We start from the raw sequence: 22,281 nt of genomic DNA, 5'->3' as shown, positions 1-22,281 counted from the left end.
CCGGGGTCCCTGCCGTCTCGAAACATCGTGTCAAGTTGTCAAGTAGCCACAGACGAGAATAAATCACCGAAAGAATGGTGCCTTATAATTATCTACACAGGTTTGCTTCGCCGCTATTCATGCAAGGTCTCTTCCGCAATTGTCTCCCGACGTTGGCACAGCCATGTATCGTCAGCTAGCTGACCATCGTCCCGCCTCTAAGGTTTTGGTGCCGAGCTTGCCAGAGCTGAGAGCAGCACGTTGCAGTCAAATGATCGCTCGCAAGGAAAAGTGCTTAAGCCCCGATCTGGCAGCATGGAAGACACGCGTATAGCTCACCAATACTTCTTGGCCGTGGGCGAATACAAGACATACACGTAAGATGGGCCATGCCAAAACCGTGCTGAAGTCATCGTTCAACGGAAAGACAACCTCGAGCGAACCGCCGCGCAAGCAGTTCTGGGCAGGCGTGCAGTGTCGCCCAGAGTGAAGTGATCAGCACGCGTAAGAACTATTGTCTGAAGCTACGCGCACTTGTACAAATTGCGCATGACCTCCATGGACTGCGCCGCACTCACGACAGGCAGCGCCCCAGAACTGGCTGAAAGAAAAGTTACAGTAATTCTCTACCCGGTTAGCCTTTCACAATCATTATCCGCACTTTTTCGGTGACTGAAGAGGCCACCTTACTCTCCGCTATGCTGCAGATATCCTGATTCTCAGAAGGCCGCCTTTCAAAGAGTCCTTTCTATCCCTTGGGAAGGTGAGGAAAAGGCGACACTTCCTTTGTCCGGAAAATTCAGCCGTAATAAGAGACCTTTCCCGTCACCGGAAATTATGATATAGCCTGATAGGAAGGCTTTCAGGGGGCAGGAAAGGTAACATTTCTGTGGTGAACTATCCAGACAAAGGATAGGTCAGTTTCCTGTGCCCTTCCGTGTCGTTGGTGTGTACTCAGGATAGGCTTCTTTTGTTACTGTGGGAAAGGCTAGCAATAACTCCAAGAAATGAATCCTGTCTCGCAGCCAGAAAGTTTCCCAAAAGCCCAGAGAAAGGCTAACCGGGTAAGTAGATATCGGACATTTTCCTGCCTCCGGTTCTGGGGCGATGCCTGTCGTGACTACTACTAACTTGACTATCCTTTGAGAGAAAATTCCTTGCTTATGCCTGACAGTCACGTGGAGATCGAAATCGTACTGTATGTTTTCCGAGGTTCCGGAGAGTCGCTCGCCAGATATAAGTACCCGGCCGACGATGACGTCGACTGAGAAAATAGTGAGCGGGCACGAGTCAGAACGCGCCAATTTATACGCGACGCGCCAGGACGCGCTCGCCAGTCTGCAACTTGACCTCGAAGTTGAACCCACGTCGGCGTGACATGCAACTCCTCTCGCGCAGATTGTACAATGGCGGCTTCAACCACCTCAAGAGCACCTCGCACCTCCTCCGCAAGGCCCCTCGCGTCGTCGGACACCCGGCCCTCACCCGCTCCTGCTCTGTCGCGGCGGCCAAGCTTTCGGGAGACAGCGATATTGTACGTGTCGATCTCTTCTTCTCCGATCCTATATCACCGGTGGGATGGCATATACCACGCGCCCTTCCATACGGGAAGAATCGACGCTGGGCGATCTCACGAACGACAGGATGACTCGATTCAGATCCACTTGTAGGGGAACTAGCTCGAATCGGCAACCTACTCGTCATCCTTCCGCCATACCCTTGCGAAATTACCTCCTCTTCCTCCAGCGCGATGGACTTAAACACATTCACTCACTCTGTTGCTGTAGAAAAACGCCGCCCTAGAAGACGAGCATACCAAACCCAACCCATCTGAGCAACAACAACGCGACACGCACATGTCTGCACACAAAGACTTTATCAAGGCCAATGAGAGGTATGTTGCCAGCTTCGGCGACAAGGGCAAGCTGCCCCTTCCTCCAGCGAAGAAGCTGCTTATCAGTGAGTCGTCACCCCGGCCTGGAGCTGACCAGAACATTGACGGAATCGTTATGAACAGTCACTTGCATGGACGCACGTATCAAGTGAGGCAGTCTAGCGTCCTCTTCACGTCCACGCTTGACTCATTACTCTCGAAATATAGCGTCTACGCGGAACTAGGCATCCACGAAGGCGAGGCGCATATCGTCCGGAATGCAGGCGGCGACGCGTGAGTCCCATGTCCACTCCCCATACCATCGCGAATTCTGCTAACGCCGCTCTACCTTCCCCGCGTCAGTAAGGAAGCTCTGCGCTCGATCATCATCTCGCAGCGTCTCCTCGGGACGCGCGAGATCGCGGTTTTCCACCACACTGGCTGTGGGATGGTCACATTCAATACCCCGCAGCTGCGCAAGCTCGTGAAGGACTCGGACCCCACGAACCCTGCGCTGAACGCTGTAGACGAGATCGATTTCCATGAATTCAACGGCCTCGAGGAGAGCGTCAAGGCCGATGTGAAGTTCCTCGAGGAGAACCCGCTCGTGCTGCCAGGGACGAAAATTACAGGCTGGGTGTATGAGGTGGAGACGGGAAAGGTGAGTTTCGTTTGGCAAGGACTGCATTGCGCGATTGTCGCGAGCTGCTCTCGTGATGTCGCGAGGAACACGGCGCTTACCTCAATCACACAGATAAGACAGATTGTTTGACCTGCTCACCATCCTTGGTCTACGCCTAGGCTCAAACGATGGATTGAGGCGTACTCGGTCTATGTTGTCTTGGGTGAATGCTTCCTAAGGCGTCGGCACAGCAGTGGCACCGACGACTGACGACTCCCAGAAGGGCGAACGCATTCACCTATCTACACGAGATGTATCTAGTGGATAAATTGCATATATGAAGATTATACTGTGTCTAAGTCTTGAGACAGAATGAGACTTCGCGACTTGCTGTTGCTGCGGGAGGCTCGCGACGCGTCGCGCGAATGACGACATGAAACGCGAGGCACGTGCCCGCGTCGCCGGCGCAGACTTTGCGGTCGGCACCGACTTCCTGTCCTCGGGACGATCACAAAAATATCAGTCGCTCGTTTTCTTGCTCTCGTCGTCCGATCCCGCGTCGTTCCCGTGCGCAACAGCCTAGACATTGACAATATGGCGGCGATATCTGGCAAGAAGCTATACGATCCCAAGCTCCATCTCACCGAGTCAGGACATGCCACACCGAGGACGGCCGCGCGACCGGGAACTGCGCTAGAGGAGTTCATTCACGATGACAAGCGGCCTGTGGTTGCGATCGATATGGACGATGTCTTGTCTCAGACGAACGAGGCAGTCGCTGAATGTGAGCATAGACGCGATGAGAGCCTCAGGCGCAACAGACGATGCGATGGAGAGCTAATGCACATGACGGTTATAGGGCACAACGACGCGTATGGCACGAAGATGACGCTCGATGACTTCTACTGTGGGTAACGACAACTTCTAGATGAAGCGCGAGAGGTTGACGATGAGTGCGCAGACTATTACTACTGGATGGTCAGCTGCGTCTTAGCCCCGATCGTCCCTCTCGTGCCACAACACGCTCACTCCGTACGCCCGCTAACTTGCAGAACCCATACTGGGGCAACCCCGACGAAACCGTGCGCAAAGTCGAGGAGTTCTGGAAGACCGACTATCTCGACCGTACGCCGCCCGTCCATGGCGCGTACGAGGGTCTTGTTGCACTTACGAACCTGGGCTACCGACTGGTCCTGGTGACGGCGCGGCAGCAGCGCGAGCTGGAGAGAAGCCTCAAGTGGCTCGAGAAGTACTTCCCAGGCATGATTGATTGGATGGTCTGCACAGGGCAGTCGCAGGAAACCCTCGCAGACGAGAAGGAGCTGCTCACGAAGCTCTCGAAGGCAGACGTACGTTTTCCATATGTTCCTCTCTGGCGTGGTACTCACCTGTTGTGCATGAGATAGGTATGCAGGAAGATCGGGGCGAAGTTCCTCATCGACGACTCGGTCGAGAACGCCCTCAAATGCGTGACGGCGGAGCCTCCAGTTCCCGTACTCCTGTTCGGTGACTACCAGTGGAACAAGCGCGTCGCACGCTACGATAACATCGCGTCTGAGGTGAGCTTTGAGGAGAAGCTGCAGCGCGAAGGCGGACGCGAGTTCTGGAAAGAGGAGAGCGTGGACAAAGAGATCCCGCCGGGCGCACCGTTGACGAGGGTCAAGAGCTGGGAGGAAGTCCTCGAGTGGGTGGAAAACAAGAGGGCACAGGGCGAGTTTTGAAAACTTCTATAGATCAGGACTGTGTGTATGATACCCTCGAGATGCAAGTTGGTCGGGTGTCTGTGACTTGGGAGGTACAAGTTGCCTAGTGAGCGTGGTAGCGATTCGCAGCTTTTGGCTAGTGGTTCGACCCGAAGCGCAAGGCTGACAATAAGGATGAGCATCCTTTCAGGCCTGAGCTACCGTGATCTGGCTACCGCTGGGTAAGTATCCCTTGTAAAGGAGGCATCTCATAAGGTCAATACCGAATATGTGCAAACGCTTATGATGGTTCAGAACGAGGCGACGACGGCGCTTGTGTATCGACATGACGCCAGCAGTGGCATCCGCTGGCTACTCCGAGGTTCGTTCGTCTTGACCACATACACGTCGCCACGCACTATATCGTCCTAACTCTCCCCACTCCTCGATAACTCGTTCAATGAAATGTCTGAGCTCGAAGCTGCACGAGCAAAGATACGGTCCACTTATATCGCCACCAAGACTGATTTCGGCGCCCATACCGTGACCTTTCAGCCCCTCCTCACTCGGCAGAGTGAAGACCGGCTCGTCACGCAGTGTTGGGAGATACAAGGCCAGAAATGGATTTTTCTTGCTGTCTGTGACGGTTCGTTACAAGACATCCAACGGGTTTTGGCTGAGAACTGACAGCGACCCTTTCTCCCACTGGCAGGCATCGGGGGATACTATGCCGCTCAAAGCGTGGTGGCGAACTTGCCCGGTCGCATTCGCGAGGCATTAATCGAAGTCTTGGAGAGCCTCCCCAAACAACCTCTTGATCGCAAGAGCAGAGCGGAGGCAAAGCAGCCGATATCCTCCATGCTTGTGGAAGTGATCAAAACGTTCGATGTCCAGCTCGGTCAAGCATTACAGGATATTTGTCCGCGGCCGGAAGACCTGACTCCGGCGCAAAGGCAAACCCTCATAAGCGAGCACGGAGAGACCATCTTGTCTGCGTTCAACGTCACAACGTTGTCCGCCGCTCTCGTGAATGCCACACTTGGATTTATGTGGGCCATCGGCGTAGGAGACTCGACAGTTGGTATGCGCATTTTTGCAAGAGCAGTCTGTGGCACTAATGACTCGATTAACACAGCTCTCTCGACTGTTAGTGATGACGGGATCCGACGTTCCAAACGGCTCGTCAAAGCACACAACTTTAAAAACCCTCAGGAGTACTTTTGGATCAGTATGGCTCATTCTGATGACCGGGATGTGATCCAGAACGATAGTCTCCTGGATAGTGTAGCCATGTCACGAGGTGCGTCTTGCGTGGGCTTCGAGGAGCTGAAATTATTGCTCACACATGATCCAGCGATCGGTGCTTTCGCCTTCAAGTTCCGACCAGCGTATACCAAACATCTATTCAAATACCTACCCTACAGTGGAGAGACCGATATTGGAGCGTTGGCTGAACGTATCAAGAGACCGCCCTATATGACCGCTAAACCCTCCATTAAGTTTGTAGACCTGCGTCCATACCGCAGTAAGCATCCAATACTCACGATATTCACGGATGGCGTGGACAATATCGTGGATGGAAGGTGGGTGTTCCGCCCAGATTCTCCCAGTGGCGGGGACCCGTGCGACGTTGTGTCGAAATTACTTCGAGACGAGGTAGATACCTCCATCGAAGAGCTCCTTGGGCATCACATCGAACCACGCTGGAGCAGGTTAGAAGGCAATAGGGCAGTGGATATATTGGGGAACCTCATAGGAGGCACCGACGCTAATCGACTTGACATGGTACTAGACCAGAGTCGTCTGCTGGATGACAATCCTGTGTCTGGTCTGTACATCGATGACATATCGATCATAGTTTATGAGGTGTAGGTGTAACAACGTGTCGCCCAAGTGCACTGTCAGGTGTTCATGTTATTCGCCAGAGAGCGTAAATTTTAGATGTTGCACGGAATTCTACGTATTATGCCTAGCTGCACCGCGCCGGGCGCGGACTTCGCAAGCACTATGGTCAACGGCAACATACGATAATCGAAGTTTTGATAGACATGATAGACACCTTGACTGTAAGGCTTCAATGTTAACAACAAACGGCTTGCAAGAACCGGAATATATTCCACATGAACGGACTCGGAGACTCATTCGAAACGTGACAGACGTGATTCATTCAGTTAATGGTACAAAATCGTGCGGCCGTGAACAGAATACAAGGGGTCTACGTAAAACCTGTACGTGAGAAGGTAAAACGAGTGAAGCGGAGTACATTGCGACCATGGTAGGCGGAGAGGCGGAGGAGGTTCGTGCAAATGAAAAAGAGTTCGTGATGCTATAAAGACAAGTCATAATGGGATGCGTGAATGGGGAGATGCAAAGAGGTAAATGTACATAATGATACTACAACGCGGCGACGGCACCCTTATGGCGCCGCCGGACCAACCTGAGCTGGGAATGGGGAAGTAATGCTACATGCATCATACCGTAGGCGGACGAAACCGAAACAAAACCCGAACCGAGACGTCTATGACCACTCTGTGGGCCCAAACGGCACGCTCGCGATGAGGCGGGGCATGCCGAGCGCATCGAACGTGTTCTGCCAGACGGTGTTGCCCCACCAGTTGAGGTTGATGGTACCGCTGTACTGCAGGGCGAAGAAGATGATGACGCCGCCGACGGAGACGCCAATGTCCAAGCCCGCAGACAGGATGTAGTTAAACCGCAGCCACCAACGGAAGTGGTAGCGACGGATGAACCACTGGAAGAAGGCGCCGACCATCGCCCAGGATGAGTAGTTGATACCGGTTGCGGGAGGAAGCACCGCGAGGCCGGCGAAGCAGACCGGGATGTTGACGTAGCGCCAGAACGACGTGGGGTAGCGACGTGCGAGGATGTAGAAGGGGATCGGGAGGAGAGCACCAATTAGGAACCAGTACAGTACCCAATTGTACCTGAGGAGTATGCGTAAGCAAGAAGATACAAACTCAAGAGGTCCCGTCACTTACATTCCACCGGACGAGAAGAGGCGACGAGGGCCAATACCACCCCATATGATTCCGGCAGTCGCAAACGTGTTGATGTCGTTGCAGATGAAGCCATCCTTCTGGGTTGGGGAGCAGAAGTCCTCGATGTTGGCGAACTGCCACACCTGCACACCAACGGAGACGAAGCACGCAAGCGTGGATGCGACGACCTGTGACATGAACATGACGCGAGGCGGGACCTTCTGGTAGTGACCAATCTTGAGATCGTTTGAGAAGAACAGCGCCTGGTACATGGGAACGAAGCCGAAGGTCTTGAACACCATCGCGCCAATCGGACGGCCGGGGAGCACGTAGCCAGCGACCAATTCCGCCAGGACGTTGGCGGCGGGCAGCTGGTTCGTGATAGCACGAATCACGCCGACGGGAATGAGGAGGACCAAGCCGATGACGAGCGAAAGAACAAGAGCCCAGACCGGGAATTGTGTGGGGAAGACCTCGATGGCGACGACACCGAAGATGAACGAGATCAGGAACAGGAGTCCGTACCACCACATAGGCACCTCGGGGTAGGCGGTCATGAGGCGAGCATGGACGTCCTGCTCATCCCGAAGCGAACGGCGGAACTGACGAATAATGTCGCCTCTGTACCAGACTGCAGTATGCGTTAGCTATGATTCTCTGACTTCATGGAAGGATAAGATACTCACGGAAAGTGTGCACAATGACGGCAGTGATCACGGCGAACTGGGTTCCGTAGGCGAGCTGAAGAGTCGCTGACAGGTACAAAGGCGAATATGCCTTGTACTTCGCCTCATCGAAGAGCCCATCGGGAGTGATAATTGCGGAGATGTTGTACGGGAAACCCATGTTGTCGAACGCGCCGGAGGACGAGATGGGGAAGTAAGCCGTGAACAAGACATTCTTGACTGAGGTCGTGGGTAAGTCAACGATCGATAAAGTCGGTGAAGATACTCACAGTACATGATGGGTGCGATGACCCAGTAGATGATCACGAAGGCAGCGAAGATGTTAACCTCAGTCCACCACTTCAGATGAATGTGTGAGTGAAATCAAACGATGTACGATGATTAGAAACAACTTACGGGAGAAACCAAGGGGCTGCCGAGCCAAGAAATCATCGACCAGTCGAAAGTCAAGAAACCGAATCCGAGACCGGTGTTGTATCCGAACAACGTGTTGACCGTCTGATTCTGGGGCGCAATCCAGCACACCCAGCTGAACACGCTGAGACCGGTGAAGAGGAAGCCTGGAACGAAGTACCAGAGCGTGCTTCCGACGGCCGCAATGAGGAAGAACTTCTCGCGCGAGATGTGCTTCGTCTCCTTCTTGCCCCAGTTGCGGTTGAGCGTGTTGAGCAGCGCGCAGCTCACGAGTGCCGACGGCCAGATCATGCTGGAAGGCCAAACCAAGATCTGGCGCACGAGACCGGCCCACGAATAACCGATCAACTGGGACGAGAGGGTGAGGAGAATTTGGTAGCCAATACCAGGGTTCTGCCCGTAGAAGACTTTCTGTGCGGAGAAGATCGTGGTCGCGTAGGTATCGGTGTAGACAGCGTTGGCCATAATCGTGATGACGGTGTGCTCCTTCACGCTGAATGGACCAGGGTTGAACGACCAGATGTAACCGAACGTGTTGAACTTGGTCGTTGGGAGGATATACTCGAGGAGCTTGCCGGCAGGGAGGGCAATAAGTTGAGCGATCAAAGCGCTGATGAGAACGGAGGGCCCTGGAGGAAAATGAGCAGACTGCTGCGAGGCGGAAGAACAACCCACTTACAACGCGAAGTGAAGAAGTGGTTTAAGCCCGAAAGAAGAATAGAGATGATAATCCCCAAGAACCAACTAAAGAAGCGGTGAGCGAAGCTGCACAAGGGCAAGGGAAGCTAGACGCACACTCGGAAGGTGTTGACCGGAATTGTCGGGTCGTCATAATTCGGAACGGCCGCCCTTACTTCTGCGTAAGGGGACTCACTGGCGATACGTTAGCGATACCGTCATATGAGGAGCTCTCGGGAGGACCCACTCGTTAAAGTTTTCCACTGGTGCCTCACGAAGATCCAACTTCGAAGTTCCTCCGGGAGTCGAAGGGTAGTTGGACGACTCAACATCGGATGAGCGGTAGGAGTGGTCGGTCCATGAGGAGGTCTGTCTCTTCTCTTCAAAGCTAGTTACGCTCGCCGAAGCGGAAGAAGTGGAGTAGTCCCAGTTGGGGTCGTTGAAGTGGTCCATCACATCCTCGGGTACATCAGGGGCGGAATTACGCCGACGAAGGAACTGAGATAGAGAGAGGTTGTGCGCCCTAGCCTCCATGGTGGCAGTACCGGACTACAAAGTCTCCGCAGAAGGGGAAGGGCTTCGGGGAAGGGGGAGGATGGAGTTGTCACATTGCGAAACGCTGGCCTTTTCAATCGTAGTCGCAGTCGCTGAGAAGACGGAGCACGCATGCGCCTCTCAATTGTCTTGTGTGCCGGCATTAGCTTAGCGACGACCTTGCCCGTGGATATGACTGGATAGGTGCCAATCCAAGTCTAGAAAGCGTGCGGGATAGATGGTCCAAGACAATAAGACGTGGGATCATTCGATCGGACACAAGACTCGCGAGCGTGAAAATGATCCGCACGCTAGAGCCCAATGCGATGAAAGGCCATGGATTACCGAAGATGTATACGCACCGCAAATGCTGTCATATTGTATGGGGAGCATGCCTCGCAATGACTGGGCTTTCCGCATTTCCCTCAGTCCATGCAGTATCTGAAACGGCCTCGTGTACCTCTTGTCGGACGCAATGCGTAGGATCAATGCCTATCGGTGCCAAGTTAGCCAGGTACTCAGAAGACGGAGAAAGATATGTCTTATTGTCAACGCACGCGGTCCCCCCTTCCACCGGACATCGGGAGGACCCGACACAATAAACACATCCGAAACGGGTGGCTTGTGACCATCCAGATCGGTGTCTCGGCCCATGCCCAAGCGCCAGGGGGAATCGGAGATCCATATGACAGGAGATTATGTAACCTCTTCGTTGCGATCTTATCTTATCTTCATGAGCACGTCTTTAATAGACCTCGCCCCATGCCGCGACTGTGCCGCAATTGGATCCCGTGTGTCGTGATCCACACAGCGGACCGCCGTTGATATCCTGTGGCCAGACTGTGGGACATGGTTATCGAAGCTTGCTCAACACTCGTCAGGATTGCGCGTTCGTCGTGGCGTATGGCGAAAACGTGTACTATAAATGCTTTGAGGAGGTAACAATGTCGATCAACTTGTCCGTTCCTCCTCCCAGATCGGATACTTCCCTCCTGCATTGATCGTCATGTCAACCGTCGAGACAATAACGCAGGCGCTCCCGAGCTTGGCACTACGGAACAACCCATCAGAAAGCCAGAAGCAGCAAGAGGAACCTTACAAGTATGCTCAATTCCTGCCGGTTTTCCCCAAGGACGAGCATTACCCGCCCTTGACTCCGTTCGAACACGTCGATCCCGGTCAACGGGCGTTGGCACACCCGAACCCACGGGCCTTCCTCGACAACGCAACTAGCGTGATCGAGATAACCCCTCGCCTGGGCTCGGAGGTTCGTGGCGTCAATCTCGCACAGCTCGACAGCGATGGACGCGATCAATTGGCCCTAGAGGTGAGTTCGAACCCCAAGAATCTTCTCATCTATGACGCACCTAGCCCATTGTCCTTCGCTTGCGGCTTGGCTGACTTGATACAACAACAGGTTGCCAGGAGGGGCCTCGTAGTCTTTCGCGACCAGCAGGAGTTCATCGACCGAGGTGCGGAGTTCTACCGTGAGTGGGGCAGGCACTTCGGCCGCCTGCACATCCACCCTACGTCGGGCCACCCCGAGGGGCTGCCCGAGTTGCACCTCGTGTACCGGGACGCCAACACAACGTTCAACTTCGAGCAGGATGACCGCATCCGCTCGACCGTCTGGCACTCTGACGTGTCATACGAACTCCAGCCCCCTGGGCTCACGACGTTCTTCCTGTTCGCGCAGCCGACCAGCGGAGGCGACACACTCTTCACGTCGCAAGTGTCGACCCTCAGCCGGCTCTCACCCCAGTTTGTGGAGTTCCTGAAGACCCTGAAGGCGACGCACTCCGGCTTCGAGCAGGCCGAGTTCTCCCGCTCCGGCCGTCGTGGAGGTGTCGTCCGCCGCGAGCCTGTCCAGAACGTCCACCCTGTCGTCCGGCGGCACCCAGTGACCGGAGAGGAGGCTCTCTACGTCAACCGTCAATTCACTCGTCGCATTGTTGGCCTGAAGCTCGAGGAGTCTGGTCAGTAGAGGAGCTCACTACATCGCGTATAATCACTCACTGAAGACTTCGCAGACGCCATCCTCAACTTCCTATACGACCACATCGACAAGAGCGCTGACAACCAGGCCCGCGTCAAGTGGCAGCCTAACACCGTCGTGATCTGGGACAACCGCATCACTGCCCACGTACGTGCCTCACTTATGCTTTGTCATTAGATGTCCGCTGAGTGTGTTGTAGTCTGCCATTGTTGACTTCGACAAGACTGGTGCACGTCGCCACGGTGGTCGCATCACTCCTCAGGCCGAACGTCCTATCCCCGCCAACCCTAACTTGAAGCTTGAGTAGTGACATTCCGCTGTAGCATGATAGCCGGAGATGGAAGTCAAAACGATTGTATCAAGTATTGTGTATATATCATGTCGCGGGTTGCTGTCGTCGGAATCTAAGCACGAACAGGTGTTCTCTTCCCGCCCTGCGCTGTAGTGCAACCTTATACGTAGTCTTCAGCCGCGTTCAGAATCGACGCGAAGTGAGACGCACCTCGCCTTGTAGACCATGCCGCTCGAGCATCCGTTGGCATATGCCTTTGATGTCGTTCTGTTTCACGGCAACCAGGTAAAATCGCCCTGTCGGAGACAGCAAGCTCTGAACACCGATACATCATCATCAGCAGCACTATAGAGGTATATGCAGACATCCGTATATGCTTACCTCCACCTGCTCGAGCAAAATATCTGTCAAAACCATCCCATCGCGGCCGCCTGCCCAAGCACCCGCGATATCCGCGTGTTGCTGCGCAGAATCCGCCTCATCCGACTCTGTCGGGACATATGGAGGGTTGAACAGCAGGATATCGACGGAGCGCCGTAGGCGACGACGGAGTGGACTCGCGAGCGATGCTAAGAGGGGCTCTATAGGAACCTACTGGACATGATTCAAGTCTTGCAGGTACGGTCCAGCGATGGCAGAGCTTACCTTATTCTGCGCCCCAGTAGTTTTAGTGCACTTGCATGCATACGGGTTGATGTCCGTGGTCAGATAGACTGCCATATGTCAGAAGGAGTCGGAATTCGTGAGGCGACTGTCGTACGCGACGAGGCAGAACCCAGTATACTGCCAAGGAATGCAGTAACGCATCCAGACCCTGACCTACTCATAATTCAATACAGTCACGTAACGCGGTGATTGTAGAGACTCACCCAATCTCCAAGCATGTTCTTGGTTGCAGATCCCGCAAGTCATTCGCGTCTTCCTCTAACGCGTCTAGGAGAATAAAGGTGTCCTCTGTACTCCGCGCGCGTCGATACGGGTCCCGCCAATGCACATGTTTGTGGGGGCATACCTGCTGGTTCATAGACATGCTCAAAGTCCGCACTCTTAAGATGGGATAGGTCGGGTGTCGGAATCATAGCTCTAGTACTAGGGTGGTGGATGTGAGCAGACCTGGAGCGCTTGCGCGACGTCGCGATCACAGCGCGTCTTCTCCTCCTGTGCGCGGAACACGTCTCGACTCTAGACCGCCATGTCGGCCACGCCTACGCCTGCATACTATGTCGCCTTCTGCGCGATCGCGGTAGCAGTTCTGAAAACCGTCAATGAACAGGTTACGGAGCCGTACATGGTGCGTTCCGAGAGCCACGTCTTGAGGTGTTTACTGAGTGTTCGGGTATACAGGACGAGCCGTTCCATGTCCCTCAGGCGCAGGCGTACTGCAAGGGAGACTACTGGTCTTGGGACCCAAAGATTACCACTCCGCCGGGTCTGTACGTCGCCAAACACGTCTGTGAATACGTGCAGATGCTAAAGGTTGCGATACAGCTATGTGTTCAGTCTGGTTCTTAAGAAGATCTTCCTCTTCAAGTGCAACATATCTATGCTTCGTCTGACCACTATGCTGTCTTTGCTATCGCTCCCAATTACTCTGACCCCTCTCATCTGCTATCGTAAACGCGAACGTCCACCTCCGTCCGTGACCACCCCTGTACTAGAAGCGGTGATCCTCGCCTCGTTTCCTCTCGCCTGGTTCTTTGGCTTCCTATACTACACAGAAGTTCCCAGTCTAGTGTCCGTTGTCTCGACCGTAGTGCTGGCCTCTCAGGGAAGGCACTGGCTCGCTGCGTTGGTACGTTCCCACCTACCCTGTCCGCGCTTCCGAGGGGCCATTCACGGTGAACAAGCATGGCAGATAGGACTGGTCAGCTGCACATTCCGCCAAAACAACATCATATGGGTGCTGTATGCGTACGCCGCGAGCCAGCTCATGTACCTCCGATTTCGGCGCGCTGCACCGGGTGCGAAGGAGTTAGCGAAGTTGCATGACCCACCTGCGCTTGAAGCTCGTCCTGGTATGTTTCGGTTCCGATTGAGTTTGTCTTCTGTGCTAACATGAGGTTGCGTCTGACCTAGTGGATCTCCTGTGGTCGGTCCTGAGTGTACCGAAGGTCCTGCCGGGGATCCTGCCTGCTTTGGTGCCCTACGCCCTTGTCATTGCAGCGTTTGGGGTCTTCGTAGTATGGAATGGAGGCATTGTGCTTGGTGCGTCATTCCGACTGTCGCCATCTTATGTTGGCCTAGATTCTTGGGCGACATAACTCACGCAGCATCTCAGGGGATAAGTCAAATCATATACCAGCCTTCCATGTCCCGCAGCTATACTACTTTGTCGGCTTCGCGACGGCATTTGGCTGGCCCGCTCTAGTGAGCGGGAGGGGCGGCTTGCTTGGCTTGGTACACGAGGTCCGCGTGAGGATGTTCGGAAGCAAGAAGAACGCCGCCGTGACCTGCGTGGCGTCTGCAATAATGTGTTTGACGATCCACAAGTTTACGTTCGTCCCGATTGTCCCTCATCACCGTGCTCCTCCGCTGACGTTGCTGCCTTCAGGATTCAGCACCCGTTCCTGCTGTCCGACAATCGCCATTACACCTTCTACATTTGGCGGCGCGTCTTTCTTCTGCATCCGTTGGTTCCATACATCCTCGTTCCAGGGTACATCGCGGCTGCGTGGGCATGGTACATTCGCATTGGTACGTTCTGCCGTAACTTTTGGCCACCCGGAATGCGAACCGTAGTTGACGCTCCTCCTGGCGCAGGCGACGACCAGACACTCTTGCAGAGTCTGCTTCTCCCGGTGTGCGTGGTCCCAACATTGCTCCCCACCCCGCTTCTAGAGCCGCGGTACTTCCTGATCCCATATATACTGTTGAGAGCGCAGGTGAAGAATGTTCCTTTGTGGGGTTTGGGTCTGGAGGCCCTGTGGTACGCGGCGATCAACGGTGTGACGATGTGGGTATTCCTGTACAAGGAGCGGGCGGGTGTAGGACGTTTCATGTGGTAGACAGCGTGTCATATAGCTTCACGGGCTGCACATAGGGCTTTGGCCTGCAGGGGCCACAAAGGAGCGCGCCGCGTGACGACACGCGAGGCTGGGCGACCGGCGCGCGGTTGTAGGCGGTTGCGTGTTGAACTTGAACCTGGTTCACACGATGCCGACATCACGACTGTAGCGACGACTCTCGACGACGCCCTCCGAATATCATACCTGCTCTGCTCCCATCCCTATACCCCAACACGACCCTCACGAACACCCTAACCGCGCCGCACATATATACGCTTCCAAACTCGCTGCGATGCCCGTCGAAGTCGCGTCTGCTAGTGGCGCGCCTACGCGGTCCAAACCAACCACACGCAGCTCTATTCGCCAGTCTTTTGGCCTCTCCTCCGTCGGGAAGGCCATTGCGGACGTCATGCACAAGGACTCCAAGGAGAACGAGAAGGACAGGGAGAAGGCCACCAAGAAGAAGGACACCGCGGCGCGGCGTACCAGCGCCATCCTCGCCCCTCCCGCCCGCGCGTCCACCGACAAGGCACCCACGAAGAAGAAAGACGTCGAGGACTCCCCCGATGCCAAGACCATCACCCGCCATTCGCGCAGGCAGTCCGCGCTGAGGAAGCTCGCGTCCCCGCCTGACGACCGCTCCTCACCATCGGACAACACGAGCCCCAAGGGCTCTAGCAGTGTACGAGTATCGGTACGCAACCGTAACTCTCTCGTTGGGTCCGGTCTCCCCAAGTACAGACCCCGCTCCCTCCTGGGCGAGCCTGCAATCGTACCCCCGAAGAAGTCCCCGACCCCTACTCAACAGAGTAGGCGGCGCCGACTCAGCAGCTCAGATGACGAGACAGACGAGGTTAAGACTCCTAAGGAGCTCGACACACTTGATGTCCCATCTGCAGACAAGTCGGGGCGCCCCATCTCCCCTCTCCCCCATCGCGCCGCGTTGAAGGTCAACTTGACCTCCGCTATCAATGTCAGACCTGTCACTCCAGAGAAGAAGGACAAGGGCCTGCCTCAGCCGAAGGGCTCTCCCTCATCCGTCCGCACCACGTCCACAAAGGCTTCGAAGATGAGCAAAACCTCCACCCCTCCTCTCTCAGGCTCGGGGTCCGCTCGTTCTGCTCTTCCTCGTCCCCCGTCTTCTGCTTCGTCGTCAGTCTCTGGTTCGTCCCGTACGCCTGGCACGCCCGGAACCCCTACCATGCTTGGTAACATTGTCAAGGGTCCCAATATGCTTCGATTGAAGAATGCCGCGGATGGGAGTCCCAGTCCTCTCCGTAACGGTCTTCCTGCTCCTCAGGATTCACCGCTCGGTCGTGTGTCCGCTCGCAAGAATGGCAGCAGCTCGAAGAGCGGTGTCATACATATGCGCGGCGCATCGGTTCCAGCCACACCGACACCGAAATCGATCTCAGCGGATAGCAGCATGGACAGCATGGATGCCGATGATGTCGAGTTCATGCTCGGTTCCATCGTATCGCCTACGGCGCCAACTCCTGCCATCCCGAGGATCGTACGGTCAAAGGGAGACTCTAGCCCGGGTGACCCTCAGACACCCACTCGCTCTCCATTCCTGCCCAGTCGTGCCCACCTCTCGTACGCATCCCCAGCTCCCCCATCATCGGCTGAAAGTTCTCCCTTCCTCCGTCCGAAACCACGTCACCCTCAGGCTGGTAATGACCGTGGTTCTATCCTCTCATGGGAGCAGCTTGCACAACATAGCAAGACGCTTGACGACGAGGACGTCGAGCGGATGATCTCTGAGATCCCTGCTCCTTTCCGCCCCGGGGCCATCTCTCCCGCCCTGAGCGTGATAGACATCCCAGACAGTCCCAGCCTTAGTGCACTACCATCTCCCACCGGTTATGGTTCGATATCGCAAGTGCTCCTCCCAGATGTCACCCCATCACCAGCTATTCACAACACTACCCGCCTCTTCGACAACATGGGGCCACCCACGCCTTCAGGTGACAGCGCAGCCCTGACGCTTCTCCGCTTGCAGCTCGCCGCGGCGGAGAGCCGGGCACAGGAGCGCCTCGCGCAGATGCAGTCGCTGGAGGAGCAGCTGCATGCTGCGAAGGAGGCCCGCATGCGCGACGCCGAGGAGCTTGCGCGACAGATCTCTGAGCTTGAGCAGCAAGTGCACGGTAACCTCGCGATCGAGGGCCAACGTACGGAGCAGATTGCCGTCCTCGAGGAGATGCTCCGCGAGGCGCAGGTCGCCCAGGAGAAGTCCGTCAAGGACGTGGCGCGCAAGGCTGAGGATGCACTCTGTGCGTCAAAAGTTGCTGCGCTGCAGGCCAAGCAAGCGCAGGCCAGGTCCAAGGTCGCATTCGCTGCTCGGGAGGTGGGCGCGGCGTGGTTCTGCGTGCGCGAAACTGCGGAGAGCGAGCTCGAGCTTGTGCGCTCGAACCGGGAGATGCTGGCTGTCCTGCTTGCGGGCCTTGACCACAACCTAGCACAATTATCTCGCAAGTAATCGTGGAAACAGTGTCTTCTGTGAGTCTCCTGATTTCGTGCATGTCTCTGCGGTGCTAACGACGTTTGTCTCAGACCGCCCATCTTCGTTTTGTCAAGCCCACACATCATTCTCATCCCTCACTGATCTATCTTGATATTTGTAGTTCGATTTCATCCAACTTATGCCTCTACCACGATTCTTCGGGACTTGCATAGCATCACGACTAACGACTAGCTTGTCTTGTTATTGTACAATGTACACTGTATATATCCTAATCATGCATACTGTTCTGTCGCCTGAACGCAAGCATCCAAGAAGCATCCAAAGTTCCGTGCTGAAGTCACGGTAGAGAGGCTCTCAAGAAGACCTTGCAAAATGACCTCGCTCCTGCGAATTTATGACGTCCGTTGTCAGACGAAGCTACAGCGAAGGCATGGCAGATGTAGACGTACTGTATATTACCGTAAGCGACCTTAGCGTCGACCTTCAAGCCATGTACGGACATCGGCCACCGCGTATACGTGTCCTTATCCAAGATGAACGAGATCAAAGTCTTGCCCTTGATGCGCGGGAGCATGATTGTCGCGGTCGCCTTCAGGTATGGTCGCCCATGATCGTCGGCGACGCTCTCAACTACAAGCGGATACTTGATCGCGAGGAACGTGAACTGCGAGCGCAGCTGCGCGCACGACGACCAGAAGTCACCAAGGCGCTGGATGATCTACCCCGCTGCGTCAGGGCTAGCCAAAGGGCCGGGTAGAGCGAGAACGACGCACCTGCTTGAGCTGGAGCTTCTGTTGCGACTCGGAGATGAGGGCTTGGGCAGTCTTGACGATCAGAACGGTGAAGTGCGGGAAGGAGTCGCGCTCCTTGAGCTTCGCCTGTGTATGCATGGTGACGCGGACTTGAGGGCATATGGGGGTATAGTTGGTGCAGGGTATAGTGACATGATACTTGTGCGCATAGACGAATTCCACCAGGTCTGGTGACAACTTGGCTGCGTGCCAGAGGTGCATCTCCTCCAGCGCCTCGAGTTCGGCTGCGTGAAGAGGCCGTCGGCTTCACCTTCCTATTCATCCGAATAGTTGATATGAGCGACTCACCCTTGAGCCTGAACACCTCGGCACTCGTGCTCTCCTTCTGTATGTGGATGATGCGCCGCGCCTGATTAATGGCGGTGGTCGCCTCCTCTTTCTGCGACCCAATCTCGGCGAATTTCTCATCCAGACGTTCGAGTTTGGCTTTCGCCTCCGACACGTCAGCCCTGAACGCCTCAATCTCGTTGCTGCATTGACCGATCTCAGTCCATAGAAGGAAGGTGAAATCGGCTGTGCGCGTACCTCTGCTCAGCAATCGTAGCCTTGAGTTCATTCAGGTAGTCCTTGTCCGAGTTCTCGATCTCGTCAATATCTGCCTGCTCTTGCTCTAGCTGACGCATCACTTCCTCGTACTCCTGCCTGAGGTCAGGCAGCATGTCCTGCGCTTCTTTGATGACACCGGCGAGATATGTCGCATCCTGCACGACAGGTGAGACTAACGCTCTGGGCAAGCAGCCATCCACACTCACAGACTCGAGGTTGGTGAAGCCCTGCGATGCGCTCTGATAGAGTTGTTCGACCCATTGCAACTTCCAGTCGTACCACTGAGACTTCGCAGTACCGATGTTGTTGGCCTTGATGAGCTTGAGTTGATGCTACACGGTCGTCGCTGGTCAGCACAATCCCCCGCATGAGAGCATAGAAGAGACGCACAATGAGCATAGCTTGTTCGCTCTCATCTACACTCGCGAACTCGCGGAAGAGACTCGGCGTGTCCTTCACCGCCTCTTCCTCCGCTTCTTTGTAGATCTTCCTGCACTCCGCGATGTACGCAGTCAGGTCTCGCGTAATCGCAGTGTACAAGTCAATGCGCGGCATGTCGACTGCCATGGCGATGGCGAACTCAGAGAGCGGGATAGGCTCTTCCTCAGCGGTGCTTGCACCGAGATCTTCAGCAGCAGACGACCGCCTCCGCGCACGAGGGCGGAGTTGTCCTGGGCCGACCGTCGATCGGCGCGGGCGAGGCATCGTTAGCTCGTCCATGAATCGGATGCCTGTCATCTGGAAGAACTGCTCAATTGAGATAGCAGGCTGCGATGGATCAGTCATGAGCAGCTGCATACACTGATCAGTGGTCGAGCTCCACTCACCTCATCATCACTCTGCAAGGGTTCTTCAGGAACGCTCTCTCTCCAGGACTGCGAGACGCCTGCTCCAGTCGGTGGTGAAGGATCCGTCATATCATCGTCCATATCCACAGCCATCGAGACATCAATGATTCGTTGAGAGCTCGCAGGCTGACCTAAGTGGGTGACAGGCGGACTGCGAGCAGACAAAGAGGCCGCGCGCTGACGCAAGACCGGAGATGCCACCCTCGACGACGCAGAGGCTGGAATAGAATCTGGCGTAGCGACTGCCTGGTGGCTTCTCTCTGGCTCGCCTGCTCTGCCTTTGCCCTTGTCTTGGGAGGTAGCGGGAGCTGGACTTGCAGTCTGAGCTTCCAACGCGAGCTGTGAGAGGTCGGGGTACAGTGCTCCACTAGGCTCTGTGCGATTCCCTGCCGCTGGTCCGGGGTCACTTTGCGTACGAGAGAGCGGCAACCCAAGCCCTACACCAGACGGTTGTGCACCGACACTAGCACGAGGTTTGTTCAGTCCAGCACCACCCGAGACCTTCTCCGGGCTGCCTGCGCGAGTCGCACTGGGGTCCTGCGGAAGTGCTCCTCCACCCAAACTCTTCCGTTGAGCGAAATAACTGGATGTGCGACGGACGGCGCTGATACTCATGCGACGGTTGGCTTGTGCACCTGCAACTGGCTGTGACGAAGACTGAGTCGTAGTCTCGTACGCGGCTGTCCGGGAAGGCGAGAGTCTGCCTACGGGATGGCGTTGGGCTGACCCAGGTGCACTGACATTGTCCGCCGGTCGCTTGGGTGACTTTGCTACTGATGGTGGTGCGAACGCAGCTGTTCCTCGGTGTGGCTGTGGCTGTGCGGGTGTCTTAGCCTGTGGTGCAGGTTTGGAAGGTGAACCAGCGCGGGGGAGGCTAAAGGTGAATGGCTTTGGAACTGTGGCAGGACCAGGAGACTTAGATGGGGACCGGGTACGATCGTTGTCGTTGAGCCCTCTGGGCGGAGCGGCGGGCGGAGGAGCAGAGAAAACGCTAGACGACAGGGCTGTGGGCGCACTGAAGACGCTGGATACGAGGGTTGCTGGAGTGGGCGCGCTGAAGACGCTGCTCCGGAAAGGTGCTGAAGCTGGTGCTTGTGAGGTCGATGCGGTGGGTGGAACGGCTTGTCGGGCGAGCGCAGATCCGGGAGTCACAGGCATTTTCACAGGAACATCGTTCTCATCCATAGAGGAATCATCGAGTGTCCCTAGACTGGTGCGCTGAGTGATGTTGATCGTGATGTTGTGCAAGTCAGCCTCCTCGTCCCCGAAGCTGTCTTCGGTGCTGAAGGTGTCGTCGCGCATTTCCACCTCCTGCTCCTGCTCTTCTTCAAAACTGTCCTCGTGAGGAGGTCGTGCTGAAGTGCTCCGTCCAGGGGAAGCAGGAAGACCTAGCGACATACGCGCCTTTTGGAGGCGTGTCACTGCGGAGGTCAGGTCCATGTCCTGTTCGCCATCCTCGTCTCCATCATGGTCCATCAACCGCGCTTGGTCATAACGAGGTACCCCGTACATACCTTGAGCGGGAGACGGCTGAATGAGCAGCGCATCATCATCGGACTCCGGGGGAGGTGGCTCGTATGGCTCGCTGCCAGCGTGGGTCATTGCCCTGAGCTGTAACCAAAGCGGATCCGGCTCCTTCGGCTCTCGCATCGACTGGAGCACGGGGATGGTGAATTCCATCGGCTCGCCACTTGAACCTTCAGACATGAAAGATGACCCTGTGTGGGCTGATGATGCTGTCACGTCCTCTCCATCCGCGAAAGACTCCCCTTCTTCGGCCATATCCTCTCCGTGAGGCGGTGGCAGGTTCTCCCGCTGGTGTTGGGTCGTCGTCACAACTGAGTTCCGTCGCTGCCTCGGAAGTGATGCCCTCTTGCCGCCAAGTGAGAGCGAACGTTTTCGCTCGATGTTCCGGGCAATCGCTTCGGTAACCTCCATGTCAGACTCATCGTCCTCGTCCTCCGTGAACTCGTCATCTTCCACGGCACTGCCATTACCCAGGGCACTTCTCTGGGGCAAGAAGTCTTGAGGAAGCGGCGCGGTGTCGTCCATGTCCATATCCATTGACCGCTCACCGAATTCGCTGAACGCGCCTGACGACCTCCTGGGATTGCGCCTGCTCGCCTGCCCAGGAATAGCATTCTCGTCGTTCTCGGCGCGAGTTATGAACGCCGGAGGAGCGGCAGACTCAGGAGAAGGAGCTGCAGGAGAAGATCCGCTGTTGCTACCTGCGACATCAGGGCTCTGAATGTGGAACAGGCGGACGTGTGTGTGAGCAGCGAAACTGACGCGACGCGAGGCAAGACTTTTCCGCGGCCCTTGTCCATGTACTTCAGTCAGGTCCATGGACTGCGTGCCTGTCATGTCTTCCTGGCTGGAAGATATAGTGGACTGGGAGGCATCCGAGGCCCGAGATTGCGACGGGGGAAGGTTGATCGACGCTTTCAAGATACTTTTACGTGGAGCCTATACAATGGACAGGATCAGTACTTAACCCTCCTCCTCCAACATTCCATCTGTGCCCTGACATTACGCCAGTAGTACAGCTCGCAGAAAAACGAGACTTACCAGGAGTCGACGCGCTTTCTGAGACGGGCTCAGCCGTTCTCCAGGAGCAATGCTGTATGCGCGTCGTCTGTGGGTTGTGCCCTTCGCACGGCCATGGCCTAATACCGCGATGGATTGTCGTCGTTTGGGTGAGTTCTTCCCCATAACCAAGATGAAGCCGGGTAAACAAGAGACGAGATACACAAGGCGGCGCGTGGGGAAGGTGGTGGTCGAGGGAAAACGCGGTGGCGTGTTGAATCGCGATCGTGGCTGGACGCGTCGGCCACGTGACGGACGCGCTCCT

At 55.7% G+C, this 22,281-nt stretch overlaps 9 protein-coding genes across 9 annotated transcripts; 6 read left to right on the top strand and 3 right to left on the bottom strand.

Annotated features, from left to right (window-relative positions):
- The first annotated feature begins 1,341 nt into the window (after nucleotides 1-1,341).
- Nucleotides 1,342-2,800, top strand: L226DRAFT_527930 (carbonic anhydrase). The gene is made up of 6 exons (XM_067679216.1): nucleotides 1,342-1,513; nucleotides 1,767-1,938; nucleotides 1,997-2,021; nucleotides 2,081-2,146; nucleotides 2,216-2,513; nucleotides 2,607-2,800. Exons 1-6 carry the CDS (start codon nucleotides 1,358-1,360, stop codon nucleotides 2,622-2,624), a joined length of 735 nt encoding a protein of 244 aa, XP_067542235.1. The 5' UTR covers nucleotides 1,342-1,357; the 3' UTR covers nucleotides 2,625-2,800.
- Nucleotides 2,801-3,008: 208 nt separating this feature from the next.
- Nucleotides 3,009-4,295, top strand: L226DRAFT_527929 (uncharacterized protein). The gene is made up of 5 exons (XM_067679215.1): nucleotides 3,009-3,258; nucleotides 3,334-3,381; nucleotides 3,436-3,452; nucleotides 3,527-3,823; nucleotides 3,881-4,295. Exons 1-5 carry the CDS (start codon nucleotides 3,069-3,071, stop codon nucleotides 4,193-4,195), a joined length of 867 nt encoding a protein of 288 aa, XP_067542234.1. The 5' UTR covers nucleotides 3,009-3,068; the 3' UTR covers nucleotides 4,196-4,295.
- A 253-nt stretch (nucleotides 4,296-4,548) lies between these two features.
- L226DRAFT_606940 (protein serine/threonine phosphatase 2C) lies at nucleotides 4,549-6,028 on the top strand (the record flags this gene model as incomplete). The annotated part of the gene is made up of 4 exons (XM_067685725.1): nucleotides 4,549-4,802; nucleotides 4,869-5,237; nucleotides 5,292-5,456; nucleotides 5,511-6,028. The coding sequence occupies exons 1-4, from the start codon at nucleotides 4,622-4,624 to the stop codon at nucleotides 6,026-6,028; spliced, it is 1,233 nt and encodes a 410-aa protein (XP_067542233.1). The 5' UTR covers nucleotides 4,549-4,621.
- A 325-nt stretch (nucleotides 6,029-6,353) lies between these two features.
- On the bottom strand, nucleotides 6,354-9,906 carry L226DRAFT_474918 (OPT oligopeptide transporter). The gene is made up of 8 exons (XM_067676640.1): nucleotides 9,181-9,906; nucleotides 9,051-9,128; nucleotides 8,935-8,999; nucleotides 8,238-8,884; nucleotides 8,111-8,180; nucleotides 7,842-8,060; nucleotides 7,156-7,786; nucleotides 6,354-7,101 (listed from the first exon to the last, which is right to left on the bottom strand). The coding sequence occupies exons 1-8, from the start codon at nucleotides 9,465-9,467 to the stop codon at nucleotides 6,675-6,677; spliced, it is 2,424 nt and encodes an 807-aa protein (XP_067542232.1). The 5' UTR covers nucleotides 9,468-9,906; the 3' UTR covers nucleotides 6,354-6,674.
- Nucleotides 9,907-10,435: 529 nt separating this feature from the next.
- On the top strand, nucleotides 10,436-11,901 carry L226DRAFT_496645 (TauD-domain-containing protein). Its single transcript, XM_067677572.1, has 4 exons — nucleotides 10,436-10,794; nucleotides 10,885-11,443; nucleotides 11,498-11,610; nucleotides 11,663-11,901. The coding sequence occupies exons 1-4, from the start codon at nucleotides 10,474-10,476 to the stop codon at nucleotides 11,768-11,770; spliced, it is 1,101 nt and encodes a 366-aa protein (XP_067542231.1). The 5' UTR covers nucleotides 10,436-10,473; the 3' UTR covers nucleotides 11,771-11,901.
- Nucleotides 11,840-12,870, bottom strand: L226DRAFT_548875 (S-adenosyl-L-methionine-dependent methyltransferase; the record flags this gene model as incomplete). The annotated part of the gene is made up of 7 exons (XM_067682637.1): nucleotides 12,768-12,870; nucleotides 12,625-12,709; nucleotides 12,516-12,574; nucleotides 12,401-12,468; nucleotides 12,137-12,346; nucleotides 11,966-12,070; nucleotides 11,840-11,914 (listed from the first exon to the last, which is right to left on the bottom strand). The coding sequence occupies exons 1-7, from the start codon at nucleotides 12,832-12,834 to the stop codon at nucleotides 11,840-11,842; spliced, it is 669 nt and encodes a 222-aa protein (XP_067542230.1). The 5' UTR covers nucleotides 12,835-12,870.
- A 70-nt stretch (nucleotides 12,871-12,940) lies between these two features.
- L226DRAFT_527926 (glucosyltransferase) lies at nucleotides 12,941-14,815 on the top strand. Its single transcript, XM_067679214.1, has 8 exons — nucleotides 12,941-13,046; nucleotides 13,100-13,188; nucleotides 13,244-13,547; nucleotides 13,611-13,770; nucleotides 13,832-13,960; nucleotides 14,034-14,250; nucleotides 14,307-14,449; nucleotides 14,516-14,815. Exons 1-8 carry the CDS (start codon nucleotides 12,948-12,950, stop codon nucleotides 14,758-14,760), a joined length of 1,386 nt encoding a protein of 461 aa, XP_067542229.1. The 5' UTR covers nucleotides 12,941-12,947; the 3' UTR covers nucleotides 14,761-14,815.
- A 114-nt stretch (nucleotides 14,816-14,929) lies between these two features.
- On the top strand, nucleotides 14,930-17,528 carry L226DRAFT_555809 (uncharacterized protein). Its single transcript, XM_067683083.1, has 2 exons — nucleotides 14,930-17,259; nucleotides 17,314-17,528. The coding sequence occupies exon 1, from the start codon at nucleotides 15,053-15,055 to the stop codon at nucleotides 17,237-17,239; it is 2,187 nt and encodes a 728-aa protein (XP_067542228.1). The 5' UTR covers nucleotides 14,930-15,052; the 3' UTR covers nucleotides 17,240-17,259; nucleotides 17,314-17,528.
- Nucleotides 17,397-22,189, bottom strand: L226DRAFT_555808 (uncharacterized protein). The gene is made up of 10 exons (XM_067683082.1): nucleotides 21,999-22,189; nucleotides 20,945-21,896; nucleotides 19,410-20,890; nucleotides 18,973-19,350; nucleotides 18,789-18,914; nucleotides 18,562-18,737; nucleotides 18,325-18,506; nucleotides 17,998-18,260; nucleotides 17,674-17,942; nucleotides 17,397-17,608 (listed from the first exon to the last, which is right to left on the bottom strand). Exons 1-10 carry the CDS (start codon nucleotides 22,140-22,142, stop codon nucleotides 17,497-17,499), a joined length of 4,083 nt encoding a protein of 1,360 aa, XP_067542227.1. The 5' UTR covers nucleotides 22,143-22,189; the 3' UTR covers nucleotides 17,397-17,496.
- Between the last annotated feature and the right edge of the window lie 92 nt (nucleotides 22,190-22,281).

This window comes from Lentinus tigrinus (genome assembly GCF_003813185.1).
Source record: "Lentinus tigrinus ALCF2SS1-7 unplaced genomic scaffold L226scaffold_1, whole genome shotgun sequence".
Classification (NCBI taxonomy): Eukaryota; Fungi; Basidiomycota; class Agaricomycetes; order Polyporales; family Polyporaceae; genus Lentinus; species Lentinus tigrinus.
The sequence above is the reverse complement of the archived record's forward strand: the minus strand, read 5'-3'. Positions and strand labels throughout refer to the sequence as shown.